The 21,124-nt window shown below is 36.9% G+C and overlaps 1 protein-coding gene across 1 annotated transcript; it reads right to left on the reverse strand.

Annotated features, from left to right (window-relative positions):
- Positions 1–4: 4 nt before the first annotated feature.
- ugdh (UDP-glucose 6-dehydrogenase) lies at positions 5–20,585 on the reverse strand. The gene is made up of 12 exons (XM_036583077.1): positions 20,311–20,585; positions 18,235–18,396; positions 16,177–16,278; positions 15,256–15,456; positions 9,983–10,180; positions 9,153–9,300; positions 7,955–8,049; positions 7,630–7,760; positions 5,275–5,414; positions 5,040–5,131; positions 1,276–1,386; positions 5–1,190 (listed from the first exon to the last, which is right to left on the reverse strand). The coding sequence occupies exons 2-12, from the start codon at positions 18,394–18,396 to the stop codon at positions 1,083–1,085; spliced, it is 1,488 nt and encodes a 495-aa protein (XP_036438970.1). The 5' UTR covers positions 20,311–20,585; the 3' UTR covers positions 5–1,082.
- Positions 20,586–21,124: the final 539 nt, after the last annotated feature.

Consider the following 21,124-nt stretch of genomic DNA (forward strand, 5'->3'; position numbering starts at 1 on the left):
GGAGTATCATTGTTCCTTTATTTAAGAAATAATTGCTTTCTACTGTTTTACATTAGTGTTACAAATCTATATAGTATGAGAATTTATGAAAAACCTTTATTTTAACACTGGCATACTCTGATCTCACATGACACAATAATGTAATGACTGACTGATGATCTTCCTAAGCTTGATAATCATGTTCAATTAAACCCCATCACACATGAGACACAAACATTATGTAGAAAAGTAATACGTATCCATTAAGCTCTATCCTAATACCCTGTATACTTTGTTCTGTTATTCTTTGTTTGACAAATTATTCTAAATTGAACTCCAGAAACTCTGGAGGACACAGCCAATAATAAAAGAATAGCCTGACCAAACTAATGTGGCTAACAGTGAATGGATACCACTGGGCGACAAACCAAAGGAAATTAGAAAAAAATTTCCTACTTGATGGCTGTTCACCTTCATGTAGTGTTAGCAACATTAGCATTTAGACTGAACTACTCTTTTAAATACATCATTTACACCAGGCTTCTCTTCACATACATAGCATTTCCTTGCAATAAAAAGCCTGTCTGAAAAAGACACTAAATACAGCATGTGGTCTATAAAGAATATGAAACAGCATGATAAAGAATACAGATTAGAAATGGACAGAATTACACTCTAAACATAAGACAAAACATTCTTTTTGTCAGTGCAACAGTGTTTAATGGTCACGTTATTTATTTTCTTCCTCCAAGACTTACTTAGTTCCACTAAGTACTAGAAAAAACAGGCTGAACATCATTTGGAAACTTAATTGATTAACTGCATTTTTACTGACAAGGGAGAAGGCTGGAAATGTCTTGAGGTTTACAAAAGGATGGCTCATCTGCTTTGAACAGGATTTGGCTGATAGGGGTGATGGATCCAGTGCAGTCAAACTATAGAGGATGTGAACATGGGAAATTGACTTTTATGAGATTGTCTACACACTGAAAATTTGGGCACATTCTGGCAAATGTGTGAACATTTCAGACTTTGACTTTCATCAGACATTCAACTAAGGTAAAGAAAGTGTGTGTATGGGTTAATGCGTGTGTCTGTGCGCCTTAAACTTTGGATTTCTTGTTGGGCGGTTCATTGAGGGTGATTCTGGGTACTCCACCAGAGGGTGTGAAGGGGAGCCTAGTTGTCACCTTCTTACCAATGGTCTCAATCTACACACAAAGAAAAAGAGTTAGGAGACATCACCGTTAAACTGCACTTAGACAGACAGAAATGCAGATAGAACCATGCACTCACCTGGAAACCAATGTTCTGTAGTTGGGGGTGCAGATGGTCCAGGACGCGGCGGCCGTCAAATATGAACGCTGGCTTCAGCATCTGGTGATGTATCTTCTCATAATCCAGATCCTTAAACAAAAACACCATGGCAATATACATAAGCTATGGTATAAACATATATATTCAATATAAAGAGACAGAATTTAACAAAGCTCTTAAAGTGGGCTACACAAAGTAACTGAAGATTAGGGCTGCACCAAACAACATACTTGTATTTACTACATACGTTACTAATAAATTACTGGTTAAGGTTAGCCTTATTTCTTTTCAGTTTTGTCTGATGTATGAGAGACAGGATTTTACTTGTGTTTTTCTTAGGAAGTGAATGTTTCTTCTTATGCCTGAAAACAGATGCAGCGTTTTTAGTCATATCTGCCTGCCACACCAAGCACCTTCAACCAGCTCAGCTCAACAACTGTAGTCAAATTTCTAGATCTCTATGCTAGGTACAATAACTTTAGTATTGATATAGGTTATCACCTGTATCACCGAAAAGTATATTCATGTGTAGGAATACTAGTGTCTTGCTATGGTTGCACGAAATAAATCATACAATCAACAAATATTTTAATATCACAATATTTATTAAAAAAAAAAAATCATACATTACATATGTTTTGTGTCAAAGACATTTAATGAAATTATCATTAAAAAAAGTCAACACGATGCTAACTGTGCTTCATTATTATACAGGACCATTTGCAGTTAGGAGTGTAGTTAAAAACCTTAGAGTGCCACAACTAGCGCTGGGCAATGAATCGAAAAGTAATTGAAACCGACATTTAGAACCACTATCCGACGTAATCTTGCCCAAGTGGGTTATTTCGATTTTTTTTTTTAATTCTGTTAATCCTTTCCCCACTCTGTATGATCATGTACTGCCCCCGTGAAAACTTACTACCACGCGTGTAATCACATGACTTGGAAGCTAAGTCTATGTTCACACAGCAGATAAAAGTGGTAAGAGTTTTCTCACCAAATCCGATTTTTTTGTTTGGCTGTTAACACTATCTTGTAAATGTGATCTGTATGCAAAATCAGTTTGAAAAGATCAGCTCCTAAACTGAACCACATGCGCAAAACAACAGTGTGTCACGTTGCTTCGTGTGGCTCATCCAGAGGTAAACAATCAGGACTATGAATGAACGCCAGACGCCCCTGGAGCTTTCAACTTAATCTTCGCCAGCGTCACAGGAGCCATCACATAGCCACTGGGCTCATTACCCAGAATATGTTGGAGCTCGCCATAAAAAGGGCGCGGTCACTTCTTTGGTTTGTGTCTGTTCTTTAAACTTTGCTTTCAGACTTTTAACTGTTCTTTGACGCTGCGGCCTCGTTCTCCTACGGCTGCATTCGGCCATTTCTTTCGAAATCTCTTCAAACACAGCGGTGTTTTGGATAAGTCTCTTCTAATTTTTGTATAGAAATATCACCCCAAATGTTTATGAGGTCTCAGCAGCATGAAATTATGACAAATGTCGAGATGAATTGATGTAAAAGCCCCATGAATTCCAATCTGGCTGTTGAGACGATTTACATTAAGATATGCAGAGCATATTTGCAGTACAAATCTTGTCAGTAAACTATGAGGGCATAATAATAATAATAATCGTTCATTAATCATAATCAAGGTAAAATATTCAATTAATCGTGATATTGATTTGAGGTCATATCGCCCAGCACTAGCCACAACCTTCACCTCACCTATGAAGCTACTCAAACATAAAAATACAGCATGGAACAAACTACTAATACCTGCACTGTACCACCATAAAAATGGCAAATACTGTGCAGTAATATTTAATCATCATGAACATGTCATACCTATCAGTATATAACAGTGTTTAATAGGGGTGGCAATCTCTAGGCACCTCACGATTCGATTACGATTCCAAGAGCTGCAATGCGATTATAAAACGATTATCGATGCATCTCTTTTTTTCTATATAGCATTTATATTTTCTCAGTGTGTGAGCTCAAGTTTCGAGTTCAAGTTTCAAGTTTGTCATTTGCACAACATGTCAGAACATTTATGCACTGAAATGCTTGTGGTGAGGCTCAGCTAATCACACTACAGAAAGTAAATAAGTAAAAATAAAAATACAAGAAAAACCAACTGAAATATATTAAATATACACAAAATATACACAGAATATAGAGAGAGTATACATTTTAAAGTGATTAAGTGACTTGGTATTATTGTTATTTAAAGTGACTTGGTACTTTTAAAGCAAGGTATTTGTAATGATCCATAATGAATTTACAATATCTTTTTTATTAAAACAAATGGTAGTGATGTGGCAAGTGAACTAGAAGGCTCTCAGTCAGTGCTCTTGTTTGGAGCACGAGAAGCTGCTGCTACTCATCTGCGATAAAATGTGCAGTTACGGTGAAAAAAGATCCTGTGGCAGTAGATGTCCACGCAGCACATGTTACAGCTATTCTACCCGTTTACTTTAGTGATTTTATAACTTCAGTTTTGGTCTCGTTGTAGAGAAGGGGGGATTGAATCGCTGTGTCAGTAAAATATCTTCGGGGCGTGTGCAACATAGCGCGAAAGCCCTGTTTCGCAATAATAATAATTATAAGCAGCGCAGTTGGTTTCCTGGTACGTTAACTCTGCAACGAGAGACTGTCAAACGCTAAAAAGTGGCGAAGCTGAAGTCGCTTCTCTTTTGAATTCTCCCATTCCACCTTAAATGGTGCCGCATTTACATTCGGCGCCGCAGTTAGAATTTAAGGTGGAACGGGAAAATTCGAACAAGAAGCTGGAGAATAAGAAGCGACTTCAGCCTCGTAAAACAGTCGTTGAAAGACATTTTACGAGAAACTGATCTACTTCTGAAGAAAGTTTTCTGGCGGAGTGGAAAGCGGCTGTAGGCGAAGCTTAAAGCTGAGTGAAGTAAATCTGTGTTTTCGTTTATATTGTTTAGTCTATACTAGGACATTAACACATACTGACACATACCGGACATTAAATGTTGTGGCTCCCAAGGTGGTTTGATTTTTGTTGAAAGGACAAAATGGCTCTTCTTAACATTTGGGTTGTGACTCCTGATCTAACCTGGCTTTAATGCAGAGGGAGCCAGTCGGATTTCTCACTCTTCCACTTGTGTTTTTGTTATGTGCCGCCACAGAGTGTCTGGGCGCTGCACTTCCGCACTTCCAAGTTCCGCCTTTAGCGTTCCGCCAACATTACGTTATAAATTAAATATTTAGAAAATCGATTTTTGACGTTTGTGAATCGATTCAGAATCGTTCACGTCCGCATTGCAATGCATCTAAGAATCGATTTTTTCCCGCACCGCTAGTGTTTAATGTGGAAATTTTCCATCGTGTTAAAACAAAGTTAACAGTGGTGGTGTTTTTTTTCTACACTGGGTTCAGTATTACATAAATAACATCTACAGACTTTTAACAAACCAAGCTTGTTACAGTATCATGTAAATAGAGTGTGAGCGTGCAGGAGTTTGCAAAAGTGGAGCTGATTGGCTCATTTTTTAAAAATCTCTGGTGAGACTGCAACTTGTTTGACTAAATTGCAGTGATGGCATTTTAACATGTTCATGATAGCACTACAGTGTAAGTGTGATGTGGTAGTATACTGAAATACATATGAATAGCGTCAGAATACTGTCTACAGATAACAATACAATTAATAAACACACAGCCTAATGTATGTGCCTTGTACTGTATGAACAGTTTTATCTGTCTGTGCGTACCTTAAACATGTCCCACTCCGTGCAGATAACAAGTGCATGTGCACTTTTACACGCTTCATAAGGGTCAGATGTAACAGTAACCAGCTCCGATACTGAGAAAAGATCAGGAGATGCAGTTGCATACACTTATCAGGACCTCTGTCCCAAATGTAAGATAGCACTGGTGTCATAACACTAATCTCAAACAGGAAGGGCACAACATTTATACATGGATACAGCCAGAATTCAAGCCTACCTCTCTGAGGGTTGTCTCCAGAGATGCTGGGCTGGGACAGGTCCTGTATGATCTGCTCTTTGAGTACTTTGGGGTCATAGATGTGCAACTTTGCTCCCTCATCCATCAGATATTTAGAGATGTAGATACTGGATGACTCTCTAAAAACAGTAGTACAAAGTTACAGCATGGTATGTCAACATGAAGAGAGAGATGGAAACACATTACAAAGGCTTTTGGTATAGCAGCACTTGTGTTACGCATACATTAACTAACTAATTTTTTGTATTAAAATTAAGTTGCTTTATATTGTTTTGCAATAATGAATGATGTTAGTCTTGATGTTTTAACACTACTTTTCAAACTGTCACAATAACAATTACTGTGGTCAGTTCAGCATCTGCAGCAACCACTGGAAAAATCGACTGAAAACACAGTTGTAAGCTAACAAAGCTGTTTTCACTCTCCTACATAATGTAAGTTAGGGTTAGCTATGTGGAAAAACTGCCACAGCAAATCACACAAACGATCTGGACAAAACAAAATAACAAATCGCCTTTTTTTGCCTGCTTGCACTACAAACCACTTCAGCAGTAATGCTAATTTCTGCTACTGAATAATTCTGATCCTTAGAGCTGGCTCTAATCAAGTGATACTTTTTTAGACCATAAATTACACACATTTAATCGATATTTACTTGTGATCCAAGGCTGTAACACCAGATTTTATAAATATATTCAAACACGGTGGATATTCAGCCTATTCTTTTGAAACCACAACTCAGTCAAGAGCTCATTCAGTTGTTTGTTTTCTGAACCAGATAATAAAACTAATCAAAGTCTGTTATCTTTCCAGTTTAACCTACTTTAATTCAGGTGGAAGGGTTGCACAGTCATGATTATTTGTCATTCAGGTGGATTCAGCACAAGCTGCAGCATGAAAAAGCATTTTCCTGTTCAGTCTGGATAAAGGTTAGGGAAGGGACAGGTGTGCGTCCGAAAGGTTAAAGTGTGTAAGCTGGCTAGAGTTCACATGAAGAAAAAACAGCAGACTTTTTGGCACAGACAAGTTTACAAAATGTTTACTACATCAGTGCCTGTGTGCGTGTAAATTAACTGAAACTTAAAAGATTAGAGGTGCACTGAAATTAAAATTCTTGGCAGAAACCAAAATTCAGGACACAGGGGGATGAAAACTGATCACAAAACATTTTACAAAAATGAAGTCTCCAAAAAGATTACATTATGTATGTTGCAGTATGCGTCACAAAATCCAAAGTCTACGACAACAACAAAGTAGTTTGTGATTATTTTTCAATTGTGATACATTCTTTATTTCAAAAACTGAGGTGCCAGCAGTAACTTTCCTTTCTGTGTCTGTTTTGCTGTATTCTGCGTAGCGGAATGTTGTATTTTTAAGTGGTATCAAACCTGCAACCAGGTGGTATCAAACCTGCAACCAGGTGGTTTCACTTTGTTTTTGAGCTGAATTTTAGCAATATATTTTTTTATGATGTTAATTTCTGCAAAAACTATTGTCGTATAGGTTTAGGTTTATCAATTAAAAAAAAGTTGTGGTTGACATATTTACATGTCTAATTTCATGCATGTTGCAACTTGTACTTTTGGCTTCCTGATTTCCCCTACTTAAAAGGACTTTTTTTTTTTTCCCCAAATCAGAACTGTTATGCAAGAGATCACATTTCTGTGCCATATGGAGGTGTTTGAGTACTTTCCATTCATCTGTTTAAATTCACTTGGTAGAAACATAGCGACTGTAAAACTGTCAAAGTACAATACTGTACAAAAGTTTGCATTCACTTTATATGAATCATTTGTATTTTATGTATAGTAATAATTAAGTGTAAATTTCAAAATGATAAACTAGATGCCAAACATACATTTTGTTTTTTCTACAGTGTCATCCAAATTAACTGAAACCATTGTTACTAGCCTAGTTCACCATATATTTCGCCTTGAAAACATTGAGTGTTTAAAGAGTTAGTTGATACCAATCCACAACATGAAGATGGGGGTTTATTCCACAAAATCTGTGCAAGTACAGTGTAAAATGGGCTTCAGCTTGATGTTTATCTAGACTCTCACTGAGACGTATGCTATGAGTTATAGCTGCATTCTGTACCTGCTACATGACGCTAGGCTACACAACACTGCACAGCACTGCACAGCATGTCTTTATACAGCTTACACAGACATTTTACAGTCATCTTTAGCTCCATCTATCACTCTGAAAACATCTAATATTTGTTCTTGTTTCTTCAAAGCTTTTTGCTAATTGTTTGAAAGCTGTGAAGCAACCAAATCAGTTTTATATCAAAGAAACTCCCAAACTATGTGTGTGTGCATGTGTGTGTACCTGGTGTCTCCAGTGTCTTTTTTGAAAGAGAAGCCTAGCAGAGCGATTTTCTTTCCCGTCACAGTGTTGAAGAGACAGTCAATGATCCTGCATGCAAATCTTCTCCTCTGGTACTCATTCATATCAATCACCTGCATACACAAAGACACAAAGATGCAGAGATATAAAGCCAATAAAACTGGGATAGACAAACCAACACAAACAGTATAGGATACGCAATGAATACAATGCTGAAGCCACTATTAGCATCAAGCTCTTTTTCTGAAGCATGGTATTATATATCAACATTAAACATCTAAATATACCCACTGTAAGTGTTCTGTACCTGCTGCCAGTAAGAAGCCACTTCTGGCAGATTCAATGCTTCACACAAATACACCAAATTCAGCACGTCCTTCTGGAAGCAGCTCCCTCCAAAACCTAGCAAACACACACAATTAAAGAACTGTGCTTAAATCTACATAATTTGCTACATAACAGAATAGTTTGAGTGAATAATCACAATTTATAAAAGCCTAACAGATTACAACAACAACAACAACAGAGAGCATCTCACACTTAATTACACACATTTTCTCTGCTAGGTATCTCACTGGCTATTGCAACACAACGGTTCAATTATATTGCTGACCACGTTACTATAAGAATCATAATGTTTTTAGTCATAGAAATCCCCTCTCACACCACCAGATCATCCACCCCATCAATTGTTTCCAATCAAGCCCCAACCTGGAAATTTACTTGACAGATTGTCAGAAGGGGCAAATTACGATAAAATCATTTGGTATACACTTGCCTTTACTCTAAATGTAGTCAGCCAAGATGTTTGTTTTCTGAGGTTTACTTCTTTTGCACTGGAGCTACAAGGTTAATGCAGCTAACAAGTAATGGAAGCATATACCCCACAAGTTAGCACTGTGCAAACTGCATGTTTAAAATCTTCACATACTGGCCTCAAACTATGTTGAGTTGTGTAATAATCTCACCTAAAACACCTGTTGTAGTTTCTGACACAACATACTTTAATATACCAAAAAGGGGTAAAAGTGTATTGCATGTGCTTTAAGAGCATCCTTTAAGTGTGTTATGATTTAGGCGTGCAGTCTATATGATGATAAAATGGTGGCTATAATTTTCCATTACTTGTCAACTACATAGCTCCGTACACAACTTAAGAAGCACACATCGGATACCAAACATGTAGGGCTAAATGAAAATATCTATCTGCATTTTTTTCTGACCAACATTGAGACTGCAATTTATACAGAGATTTTTTTTAATCAAGAGGACCAAAATATCCACTTCTGGCTTGCGACTTAAATGCTGAAGGTAGTATGCCAGAATGCCAGTTAGTTATGGTTGTGATGTCACAGCATGGTTAATCGTCTCCATGGGGAAAATTCAGCAAATGTCATTTTTGGCTGAACTATTGATTTATAAGACCAACTGTGAAATCCTGCACTGGGAAAAACCTTCACCTTTGAGAACCCCTGGACTAAATCAAATCACTCCCACAAACTCACCAACGCTAGCTTTGAGGAACTTGCTGCCAATGCGCTGGTCCATGCCGATAGCTCTGGCCACCTCCTCAACATCTGCTCCGGTGGACTCGCAAAGAGCAGAGATGGAGTTTATGCTGCTAATACGCTGGGCTAGGAAAGCATTAGCAGCCTGATGCACAAAAACAAAACATAAGCACATTTTTCAAAACGAAAACAACTACCCTACATATTTTATTTCCGTGTTCATTGTTTTGTTCCTAAAATTGCAAAGACAGAACCTCCTTGTCTGTCTTTTTGTTGTGTTTCTCCCACTTTCCATCTGTATATGCAGCTTTTTCCACTTTACACACACACACACACACAGGATGGGCGCAGTTAATGAAATATACTGTAAGCTGATTTTGTCTAAGTATTTATTTAACATGTATTCTAATAAAACATATGTGGCTTGGGAACAATTAACTAATAAATTACAGAACTGCGTCTTAAATTTAAAAGTTCGATTTTAACAAACAAGCATAACTATACTTGGAAATAGGCGTGAAACCCTGAAAAAACTACCATAATTACTGTATCCTGGAAAAGGTGAAGACTGAAAAAGTAATATTGTACTATTATATTAACAGTAATATTGTTTTAAGCATTATTTTATTTAAGCTTTTATTTTAATTGCAATTTCACCTAACAACTTTATTAATTTCCTTCTTATGGTCATATTTTTGCCAAGTTTTCATCATTATTATGCAAAATTTTCACAATACTGCCCACAATATTAAATATTTCTTGTTGCAATGTTCAAACAGTAACAACAGTTAAAATGCCTCTGATCTCTAACACATGCACACACTTACTAGTTTAGAGAGCTCGGAGGACCAGGTGTTGGTGGTGATAATGCGGGATTTGGGCACCCAGTGCTCATAAACCTCACACAGTGCTTGGATGGCCTTCTGACCCTCTGTAGTTTCGTCTCCACCAATCAGAACACGGTCTGGCTCCTTCAGGTCCTTCACCGCAGTCCCTTCTGCCAGGAACTCTGGGTTCGAGAGCACCTGTGGGACACAGAGGGATAGCAGAACTCTGAATTATGCTCTGAAAAGATACTGAAAGATTTGTGGTATAAATGTTTTGTCCAAGCCATGTTTAAGGCACAAAAAAAATCCTGACAGACAGCCGGTGCCCTCTTATACAAGAGAAAAACAATCAGCACAGATTTACTAAAGGCAGGTATATAAGCAAGCAGTATTATTTTAAAGCTGCACTATGTAAGATTTATTTGTTAAAACTGAAAGAAATAGCATTAATAAGTCAGAAGCGAAAAAAATAATAATAAACAAAATATGGTGTGGGTGCACTGCTGCACCATGTAAAGCCTGAGATAATATAAAAATCAGAGGCATTGGATTTTGCGAGAGTTGTTTGGACCACGGCATGTCTTTATGTATTAACGTCACGCACAGGCTCATAAGAAAGTCCAGCTTAATGTTTAGGTCTTAAAAATGCAAAATTGACACCTATAAATATACTGATTAAAGAGGTGATGACAATAAAAGATAATCCAGTTTCTGGTCACAAATGTTTTAAAAATTGGTAGGTATGACAGGTGGTCAATCAGTTACTTTAATAGTTTAGTTCACTACCAGGACCGGCAAATGGATTCAAGGTCTGATTTTAAAGACCTCTGCTATGATGCTTCACAATCTTTACTGATAACAGTCCCTTTAGGTTAGACCTGCCACATTAACACTGTGTGATGGTGCATGAGCAGTGGGGGGAGAGGGGACCAAAAAACAAACAAAAAAAAAAAAAAAACACATGAATTCCGATCTGACCGTTCTCATTAAAGTTGCACAGCTACAAATCTGATATTACCTGATCTAGGACCAAATATGAAAGAAGATATTCTGATCTGATTGGAAAAGACATCAGATCTGTGTCACATTAATGCAAAAATAAGATCTGTGCTACTTCAGCCTGGTAATGTGAACATGAGCCATTGAGTGAAATGCTCAACTAGTTCAGAGAACCCTCCTGGTACTTCTGGATATGTGATGCAGGTTTTTTAGGACATGGGTTTGTTCACATTAAAGAAAAATTTAAATCATTTACCTACATGAACGTGAACCATCAAGTTAGAAAGATTGGAAATTGAAATTAAGCAATGAGGCTTATAAAATGAATGTAGTCAATGATAGATGGGGGTGCTGGGAGGGAGAGTTGAAACATATCATTAGTTAAAGCTACCCTAAATATGGCGATTGCACACAGCATGTGAATGAACATTTTGTAATGTTCTTGTGCTTCAGATCCCCTCCCCAAGCAAATAAATCTGTTGTTTGTGAACGTGTTAAAAGAGTGTTTAAAGAGAACTCAGTCAAGTCAAAACTTGGTTGAGGACATGTCCTCCAAGGAATGTAAGTGAATGATCTACGACTGTCATCATATCTTCTAATGCTTATTTTGCATTTGAGAAATAAACATAGAGTTGGACTTTCTTTTTAATTCTGTGTAAGTATGTGTATGCGGTCTGAAAAACTCCTGCAAAATGAACTAACATCTGATTCAGTTCACTAAGCCTGCAGGAGCATCTGAATGGAATAATCCAGTGAATTATGATTAGAGCTGCAGTAAAACTTGAGTGAAAAAAAGCTTAAAGTTTAGTCAAACAATTGGTGTTTTTTTTTTGGTTTGTTTCAGTTCAACACGCTCGCTGTCATTAGATTAGTACTTGCTTCCAAACTTATGGCCTGCAGTTAGGGCTGAACAGACCAGAGACAGAGACAGAAGTAGAGAGACAGAGATAAAGACAGACATACAGAGGGTCGGGAGGTTGGGAGGGGAGTAAGTCTGTGCAGAAAATGTACTGTTACTTAAGAGGAACTTTTAGCACTTGACCTCACTTTGTCAAAAGAATTCCTAAACTAATTAGAAAAAATCCCTCATAATCCCACCACATGTTGATTCTCACTGTTAGACTTTGCCCCTTAATGAGGTAAAGGTTATGAAATGCTGCTCATCTAGAAAAGTCTGTGTATAGAGAAAAAAAGGCTTAGCACAGTGAATTAGACATGAGGGTACCACACACTCTTTCACACATGCACTTTTACGTGGTAATTTAATGTTAATTAAAAGAAATAGGGTTAAGTGCATACATGAACAAGGGTTGAAATCAAGATAAAGTTGTCACGGCAATTCACCTGACGAGACCCAGAAAAATACCTGGGAAATTACTGTGACGGCTCTTGTGTGAACAGAAAGTGATTACCAAGAAACAGTGACGTCTACATTACAGCCAACAAGTGGAACACTTCAGCGGCACTTTTTTTTTTAACATTCAATGTGGGACAGAAAAAAGAAAATCAGGAGTGGTCTGTATAAAGCTTTTGTTTTTATGGTTGAGTTTTCAGTTCTTCAGGGAGAATAACCTTGTGGGAGTGTATTTTGTGCATGATTGAGGAATGAAGTCCATGTTGAGGATCATGTTTAACAAGACTGTCATGGCAAGTATGCACATGTATTTACTGGTAAAATACTGTTCAAGGGCTGCGTGCGTAAATGACACAAAGCCCAAATATTAACGATAATATCGACAATAATACCTCCAGGTTTTGACTGTGAAAAGAGTGTTGAGTTATAATGAATATATTACTATTATAATCAATAAGAAATCCATAATCATATACTAAAAAGTTGATTGACAAAAGTGTAGTAATTCTCTCACTAAGGATAGGCCATGCTGTGTGTAGGTTAGGGGATTTTGCATGGGAGAGTCCCTGGAGTTCAGAAGCTTCTAGAAGCTAGTGTACTTTGTTGCAAGGACAAGCTGGCCTGTGAGAAGGGAGGTAAGCTGATAGGGAACCAGACAGTAGTTGATAGGGAACCAGACAGTATCAGTGTTGGAACCAGTTTAAAAAGACAAAATTTAATTAAAAACCTTGAAAGGATGGGGCAGCTTAGGATAGTTGAGCGGCCGGAAATAAGGGTTTCCAACTGAAGTGTAAGGATGGGAAACAATGGGAACCAAAGTGAAATGGGAAAAGGTGAGAAGGAGGGGGCGATTGCTTCATCGCCCCAAACAGGGTATAAAAATGATGTTTCTGTAACGTACTTTGCATTTGGCTGTCCGGGAGCCATCTTGCCACCTGAAGCTCAATAAATGAAGAGGGCCTTTTCCTTCCTTCATTAAGAACTCTACGGCTGAAGTCTTTTATTCAACTTTCTTTTATTTTTGACTGAACTTTATTTTATTTTGCGTTTATGACGAGAACCAGCAATTAGATTAATTAAAGAACTGAAATATAGTTATAGAACAGATTAGTTTAATTTTCCATATGTTGGGGCTCTGAGCGAGCGGGAATCGCACTTAGTCCCAACAAGAGCTTAACCTTATCTGTACTCATTGTGTCAGCCAAGGCATAGACAGATCAGTTTTGTCTAGTAGCTCTCATTTGCAAGCACTGACAAAAATAAAATGAAGACATGCACATGAAATGATATGGCATCTTTGTTTAGCTCTTAAATATTACAGCTACATTAGTGAGAATACAACAGTAAGCGCAGGTATATGCATCTATCGTCAGAATCCACAAGAGATTTTACATATCCTGTTAAACTAGTTTGGATTATTTGATAAGTTAATTTTAGTTTAATCAGTTAAAGGCAAATGTGTTATCATTTATTTATGCAGTTTGCACATTACTAATTGGTATATACAAGCATCCATTACCTGTTCCACATGTTGTGCTTGAGAGTTGATCAAATGTTCTAAAGAAAAAAATTATCTTTTAAATGCTAATTTTGTGTACATAAGCTTCCCTTACATGTTAGCTACATTAGCATTGTAGCCCTAGTGCAAAACTAAAGAAGCAAACTTTAGATACCACACATATTTTGACAGGGGAAGAAGATACTGGAGTCATTTTACTTTGTTGCTATTATTCTGGATTATTTGTTTTTACTTAGTGCAAGAGCATGACTTGCCAGCCAGTCAGGTTCCTGGTCATTGAATTTGTTTATGAAAGCATATTTCAGTGTAAAAGGAAACTGCCCACAACTATGCTAGTTTGTCTTTGCGTGAAAACACACAATCACTGCACCCAACCCCACCAAACAAAGAAAACTTTTCATTTATTTGTTAAAACATTTACTTTTTATAAACTGAAGAATGTTTAAATGCAGATTAGAGTTGGGCAATATGACAGTATTTATTGTTATCATGATAAATTACATGACAATATATCACAGTACGCTATTCTTAGCAATATTGTGAATACTGTTAGTACTATTTTTCAACATGTGTGAAATGTTGAATACAAATTGGATTCATAGTTTTTGATAGTATTTTTAATGTGGCACAACTTTATCTGTTCTAACTTGCCAGATGTCTGAAATACTAAATATCGGGACACGTTGTGTGTATTCTATTTTGCCATATCGCTCTCCTCCAATGTAGATATTTTCACTCAAATATGTCTTTGGCTCTATACTTTCACTTTTAACTGAGCAATATTTCAACAAAATGCTCATACTTTTACTCAAGACAAATTTCTATGTACTTTTCTCACCCCAGCTGTTTTTCTATAGTGGGGTAAAGGCAAAAATTGTGCAAATTAGAGTTTTTATAGGAGTGTAACAATACAATGTATTGTATTGTTCAATCACTTCAATTCGCACAGGTATCAAACAATACATTCAACTGACTGAAGTACTTGGTTTAATACTGATTATACTGCATGAGGCATTAAGAAGCAAACAATGATGGCAAACCCTCCCTCATCACCTCAATAACACAAAGATGGATGAAAAAGCACACTACTGTTAAGCGTATATTTACTCAGGGCTAAAACAGTTTATGACTAGTGCATTATTATAAAATATTCTTCTTTTATAATGTTGAATGCTCTCAAACAGAAAATAGAAGATTAACATATTTACATAAAGCAGATATTTAGCCACTCCTCTCTGTATCATAGAATATATTGAATTGAGACACCACTGCATTGTACTGAATCAAATAATGTTTTTTTGTTTTTTGTTTTTTTTTATCATTACCCTCAATTTTGTGGCTAAATTGTCACTTTGAGTAAACAAACCTAACACACACAAATACACAAACAAACATACTCACTTGCAAGTTAAGGCTGGGTTTGGTGTTGGCATCAAAGATCCTGCGGATACTCTCAGCTGCTCGGACCGGCACGGTGCTTTTCTCTGTCACAATCTTATAACCATCAGAGACCTCCACAATTCTCCGCGCACACGCCTCAATGAACTTCAGATCAGCAGCTCGGCCCTTACCCATCCCATAGGTCTTAGTAGGGGTGTTAACCTGTAGAACAGTAGAATGGCTTTGAGCCTATCACAACCCTAAGGCTGAATGATATATCAGTTGACTGGTAAAATCAACCAATACTGGTGTTTCACAAATGTATTGGTGGCATTTATCTCACTGAAAGCACTGATATCATTTTGGTATTCACTGTTGTACATCATTATGAACAAACAGCTCTAAACAGCTGTGTGTGGGTGACAAAACAATATTTTTTCTTTACTGTCTTAAAATTATTGCACATTAAATGTATTCTGAGCATATCGTGGATATCATCAGTATTTAAAGAACACTAAACAACTTAAAAGTTGCTTGAAAATCATCGTAATTTTTGATGGCATTGTAAAATGTGGCACCACTCATCAAATTCCAGAACAACTAAATACCATCCTACTCCTATTTCATGTTTCTACAGTATGCCTAATCTTTGCCTCTAACATGAAGAAAATCATTAATTTCAGAAAATTTTAAAAGCATCGTGTTTTTGTACCATTCTTTATACCTGGCATTATAAAGTTTACATTATTTAAGACTTTGTAAATTTCTGTTTATTTGAGGCTGTTTGACCATATAAAATTAAAATGTATACATAAACAAAATTACATAAAATGTTATCAGCCAATATTAGTTTTAAACCAGTATCAGTGTTTCTCTCGCATTCTACATGCAACTTCTCATATAAAAATCATTCCACCAAGGAGTTCTGCATTCGTAACTTACAGAGATGAAGACCAGGTCTGCTTCTTTAATGGCAGAGTCGATGTCGGTGGAAAAAAAAAGGTTCTTGCCACGGCACGACAACACCACCTCATCCAGACCTGGCTGCACACAGACCGGGGGATGGGGAAGTGGGGAGAGGGGCCGAAACAGAGAGGCTGTTGTTAGAGGCACTGCATATAGCCGACGTAAAAACAATAACCCTTGTGCTGTTGTTAAGGTCAGGCAGACAGACAGATGGATGTGTTTTCTTTATTCCTGAAAGGAATTTTAGGGGCTACAGTAGCAAAGTAGACTGTCATTATGTACACATAATTACACACACATTTCTCAACAGGACAATATTTGATACTGTTATGAATGAACAAGGGAAATAAGGCTGCACAAATAACGTATTTTTAGATGCCCCTTATGAACCTCATTGATCTGGCTTGTCGCTAACTATCTGACTTATTGAATAGTTCACTCACACACATTTAGCATTTCAGTAGCTTTTGGTTCTTTATAACAGTGCAGCTTTGCATCAGTGAGTCTGTGTGTATGTGTTTTATAGTTTATAGGCAAAAGAACACTTCCAAAAACCATTGTCTGTGGATACAGTTCATTGCTGCATCCACAAATGGAAGTTAAAACTCTACCATGCAAAGAAGAAGCTGTATATAAACAGGATCCAGAAATGCCGCTGCCTTCTCTGGGCCCAGGAAAAGTGTCCTGTGGTCCGACAAATCAAAATTTGAAATTCTTTTGGAAATCATGGACACTGCGTCCTCAGGGTTAAATAGGAGAGGGATCATCTGGCTTGTTATCTGATGGTGTGGGGATGCATTAGTGTAAATGGCATGGGTGACTTGCACATCTGTGAAGACATCATTCATACTGAACGATGTATATGGCTTTTGGAGCAACACATGCTGCCATCCAGATGACGTCTTTTTCAGTGAAGGCCTTGCTAATTTCAGCAAGACGATGCCAAACCACATTCTCCATGTATTACAACAGCACGGCTCTGTAGTAAAAGAGTCCAAATGCTAAACTAGCCTGCCTACAGTCCAAACCAGTCACCCATTGAAAACATTTGACACAGTATGAAACAAAAAATATGACAAAGGAGAGCTAAATATGTTCAAGGAGGAGATGAATCTTAGGGGGCTACACACCTAAAATTTTCACTCACCTTCACACCCGTGTAAATGTGATGTGACAATAAACACAATTTGATTTGATACAAAACAGTGATGTGCTGTCCCAACTACTTTGCAACATGTTGCTGGCATCAAATGCAAAACTCTATTTTTCAGTTTCAACATTTGATATGTTGTCTTTGTACCATTTTCAGTTGATCAGAGTTTAAATGACTTGTTTTTATTTACAATTTATCCCATTTTTTTGAAAACGGGGTTATAGTTCACTTCTGTAACCGCTAGAGGTTTGCGTAACTTTTCACAATTTTGAGTCATGTACCTTTTGATGAAGTGCTTCAATTAAAAATGGCCCATTTGTGTTTAGTGCTTTTTGAAGAAAAGATATAAAAGTCTGAGTCTTTACTCAAGGTATCGGAAAAGAAAATGGGCATTGTGTGGCATCTCTACTAATAAACTGCTATCGTTTATCCATTTGCCACTATTATGAAAGTATGCTAGCAACTATACAGGTGTTTACTGACTACAAAAATATTGCATACACATAGTGTGCACACATTTTGTACACACAATTATAGATACAATTAAACATACTACAAATACAGGAAGTGCAAATACATCTTTGCAAAAACAGAACACAACGCAGAAGATAATATTAAAACAATTCATTCACATTTATTGGTGTTTATGTGAATAACAACAACTGTTAGCATAGTATAAATAAGTGATGTGCTTATAATTTGGTAACATAACCCTATATTACAAATTATATTACCCCCCCTTCACTAAGCAGTAGTATACTCAAGGCTGAGAAAAATATTACTAACTTGCAGCCATTTAGCACTTACCTTTCACTTGTGGTCTATTGCCACTTGTAAATCCTTTACATGTGTAGCTTATTATGAATAAATAGATAAAATACCTCATAAATAGGAAGAGTGTCAGAGTTCCAGGCTTTGATTCGGGCCTCGTTCACATCCACCACCGTCACTTTAATCTCGGGACACATGCTGGCAATTACGCTGCATGTCGGCCCACCAACGTATCCAGCACCTATACAGCATATTTTTCTAATCTGAAACATCTTTAAAAGAGGAGAGAGAAGACCAGTGAGTGCCTTTAAATCAAAGCACGTTTATGAGGGTGGGCAATATGACAATATGTTATCATTATCACAATAAATTACAGCACAATGCACTTTTCATGTGTTTATCATCAGTATCGTCAGTACTTCTAAAACACTGAACAACAAGTATAGAGCAATTACTGAGAGCCTGTAAACAACAAAATTCAGTGTATAGTAACCACATAAACTACGTAATAATAAATATCTGATTGGACCCCCTTGGCTGTTATGACATCATTTTTTTAAGTTTTTTTCCCTATTGTTTCTTCTTAAAATATTATTTTTGTGAACATTTAATAAACAAGGCACTACAGTTTTGAAAAAAGTAAACATCAAGATACATGTGTGCATCGTGAAAACATCTTGAAGTATTGTGGTTTTATATTTTTGCTGTATCACCAACCCTTACACACGAGATGTCAGTAGAATGACTAAAAGTCCACATTCTTGACCTGATGATTTACTGTTATTGGTAGGTTTGTTTCAATGATTTAAAGCAAAAAGGAACAGACCCTTCCTATGATCCAAAGCAGATGTTTTCCCACTGTGGCCTGTTTCAAGGGGAAGGTCCACACTGGTGGAGGACTTGGGAGGGGTCATTATATTACTAAACTCCTCTCAAACACTGATGACCCAGTGGGCCCTGATGACCAAACTACTATGTAAGCCATTAATTAAAGATGACTAAACTTACTAAAGAAATTGAGCAACCCAGCTGAAGAGTCAATAAAACAGAACCATCATTTCAGCACTGACTGACTTGTTGAATAACTGGAGCCATTCATTACATTCATCAACAGAGTTTGTCGAGAAAAGGTAAGTGCCTTTCAGTGTTCAGCAGGCATGGAAATTCCTGTGGGTTGGACTTAGGTAAGTTAAAAACAAGCGAGTTAAAGTAAAACAGGTTATATTTATGGTCTAATGATTTTATGACAGCACTGAAATTTTTTTTCAAAACAATCAAATTTTAAAACTGCATGACCAGTGCACCCCTTGGTCTGTTCTGAGGGTCTCATTTACTGCCTTTCTTGTAAACCACTGTCAGTGATCAAATTTAGGCCTGTGGATGCATCCTGGTTTTTTTTTCCCATTCACTAAGATCTCTATCTATCACTGTTCTAAAGTTTGTAATCTAACAATCTACTCAATAATATGAAACCAATTTGGTTGAAGATTAATGCATAAAATGATAACATGCTAGTCCTGTGCAATATAATATGGCTCAAATAGTAGGATACTATTAAGTCATTCAAAAAAGAAAAAGAGATTTCCACAATGATCAATAGAGCTGAATAAAATTCGACAATTCCTGAGAAAGCTGCATAAACCCAAGAATTATAATAAAGTTGTCATCATATTTCAAAAGTGGAGATCAAACCTCAAGGCACATAACTTCTCAAAACAATGAATGTAAACAGATAATTAAAGAACATGCTTAATCGTCTTATAAGAGTATTTGAACATATTCAATAAAACGCCTAAACAGACCATTTGGTAAGTAGTTTGTTGTACTTAAACCTAAACTTTGTAAGTTTTTTATTGTATATAACGGTACAAAAGTAATTGCCTTCTTAATAACACTTTGAACATTAAGTTAAAATACCGAAAATCGAACTGAATTTTGACCTCAGCATCGAAAATCGTATTGTAGTTTAAAAATAATTATCGCTACACCCTTCAGGCACACTGTTCTTCTGAACCTACCAAGATAACTTGTCGACCTGAGCCGGCTAGAGTATCGAAGTTTTACAACATGTTCATTGTTCAGCTGAAATTAAGCTCACTTGTTACTAGTTAAACATCTTACACATCAGGTTAGTCAGACCAAAGAACAGTTTGATATCCCCCTTTGGAATAACGTTAGCTTCTTACCTTTCTTGAAAATAAAATTGAGGAAAAACAGTTTCACGTCAAAGCAAGCAGGAGCTAATGTAGCTTAGTTCAGTAAGCCGGAGTCACACGTTGAACTCAAAAGGACTCTGAAAAGTCTACAAGAGCTCTCTTATGGCCCGCTTTCACCTGAATGAATAAAACTACTATGAGCCGTCAACTCTCTCTACCTCTCTGTCTCTCACACTCTCACACACACACACACACACACACACACACACACACACACACACACACACACACACACACACACACACACACACACACACACACTCACTCACTCACTCACTCACACGAACACACACGCTCACACCCACCAGGCAGAAAACCGACTCAACAACGACCACTTCCGTGCGAAGCAAACAAAATAAAAGTCATGTTTTTAGCGTGTACAAAAAAAGGGGTTTACAACAAAACAGTAAAACATAAATAACAAAGTAATTAAATAGTAATCTAGAGTAAGTTATTAAGGTTAAGGAAATTAAACGGAATTTGACTTTTTATATGTGTTTTTAAATAAATCATGTGTAAACGAACAGTTACACTTGTAGGATTTTATTTTGAACGCACTGGAAGAGGCGAAACTTTTAAAGCTGCCACGTTGATTAAAATGCAGGAAGTAATTAGCGCTCCGTTCCATACTCACAACAGAGGAGACTGAGCCCTAAAATTCATCGTCCGATTTGTAGAGCACTATGTGGGTTTAAAAATATTTTTTCTCCAACTGTACAGGTCCCAGTGTGCCCCAAGTTATAAAATTAACCACTTTCCGACAAGAGTGCAGTGCACTATTTTT

The sequence above is a fragment of the Colossoma macropomum genome, unplaced genomic scaffold (genome assembly GCF_904425465.1).
Source record: "Colossoma macropomum unplaced genomic scaffold, Colossoma_macropomum, whole genome shotgun sequence".
In the NCBI taxonomy this organism is placed as follows: domain Eukaryota; kingdom Metazoa; phylum Chordata; class Actinopteri; order Characiformes; family Serrasalmidae; genus Colossoma; species Colossoma macropomum.

Bases quoted from the DNA above. Each gene is read 5' to 3' on its own strand.
- ugdh (XM_036583077.1), bottom strand. From the start codon at position 18,396: ATGTTTCAGATTAGAAAAATATGCTGTATAGGTGCTGGATACGTTGGT. The intron at 8,050-9,152 runs GTGAGTTTGTGG...TGTGTTTGCTAG, and splicing joins GTTCCTCAAAGCTAGCGTTG to GTTTTGGAGGGAGCTGCTTC. The intron at 1,387-5,039 runs GTACGCACAGAC...TTTTTGTTTAAG, and splicing joins CGGAGTGGGACATGTTTAAG to GATCTGGATTATGAGAAGAT.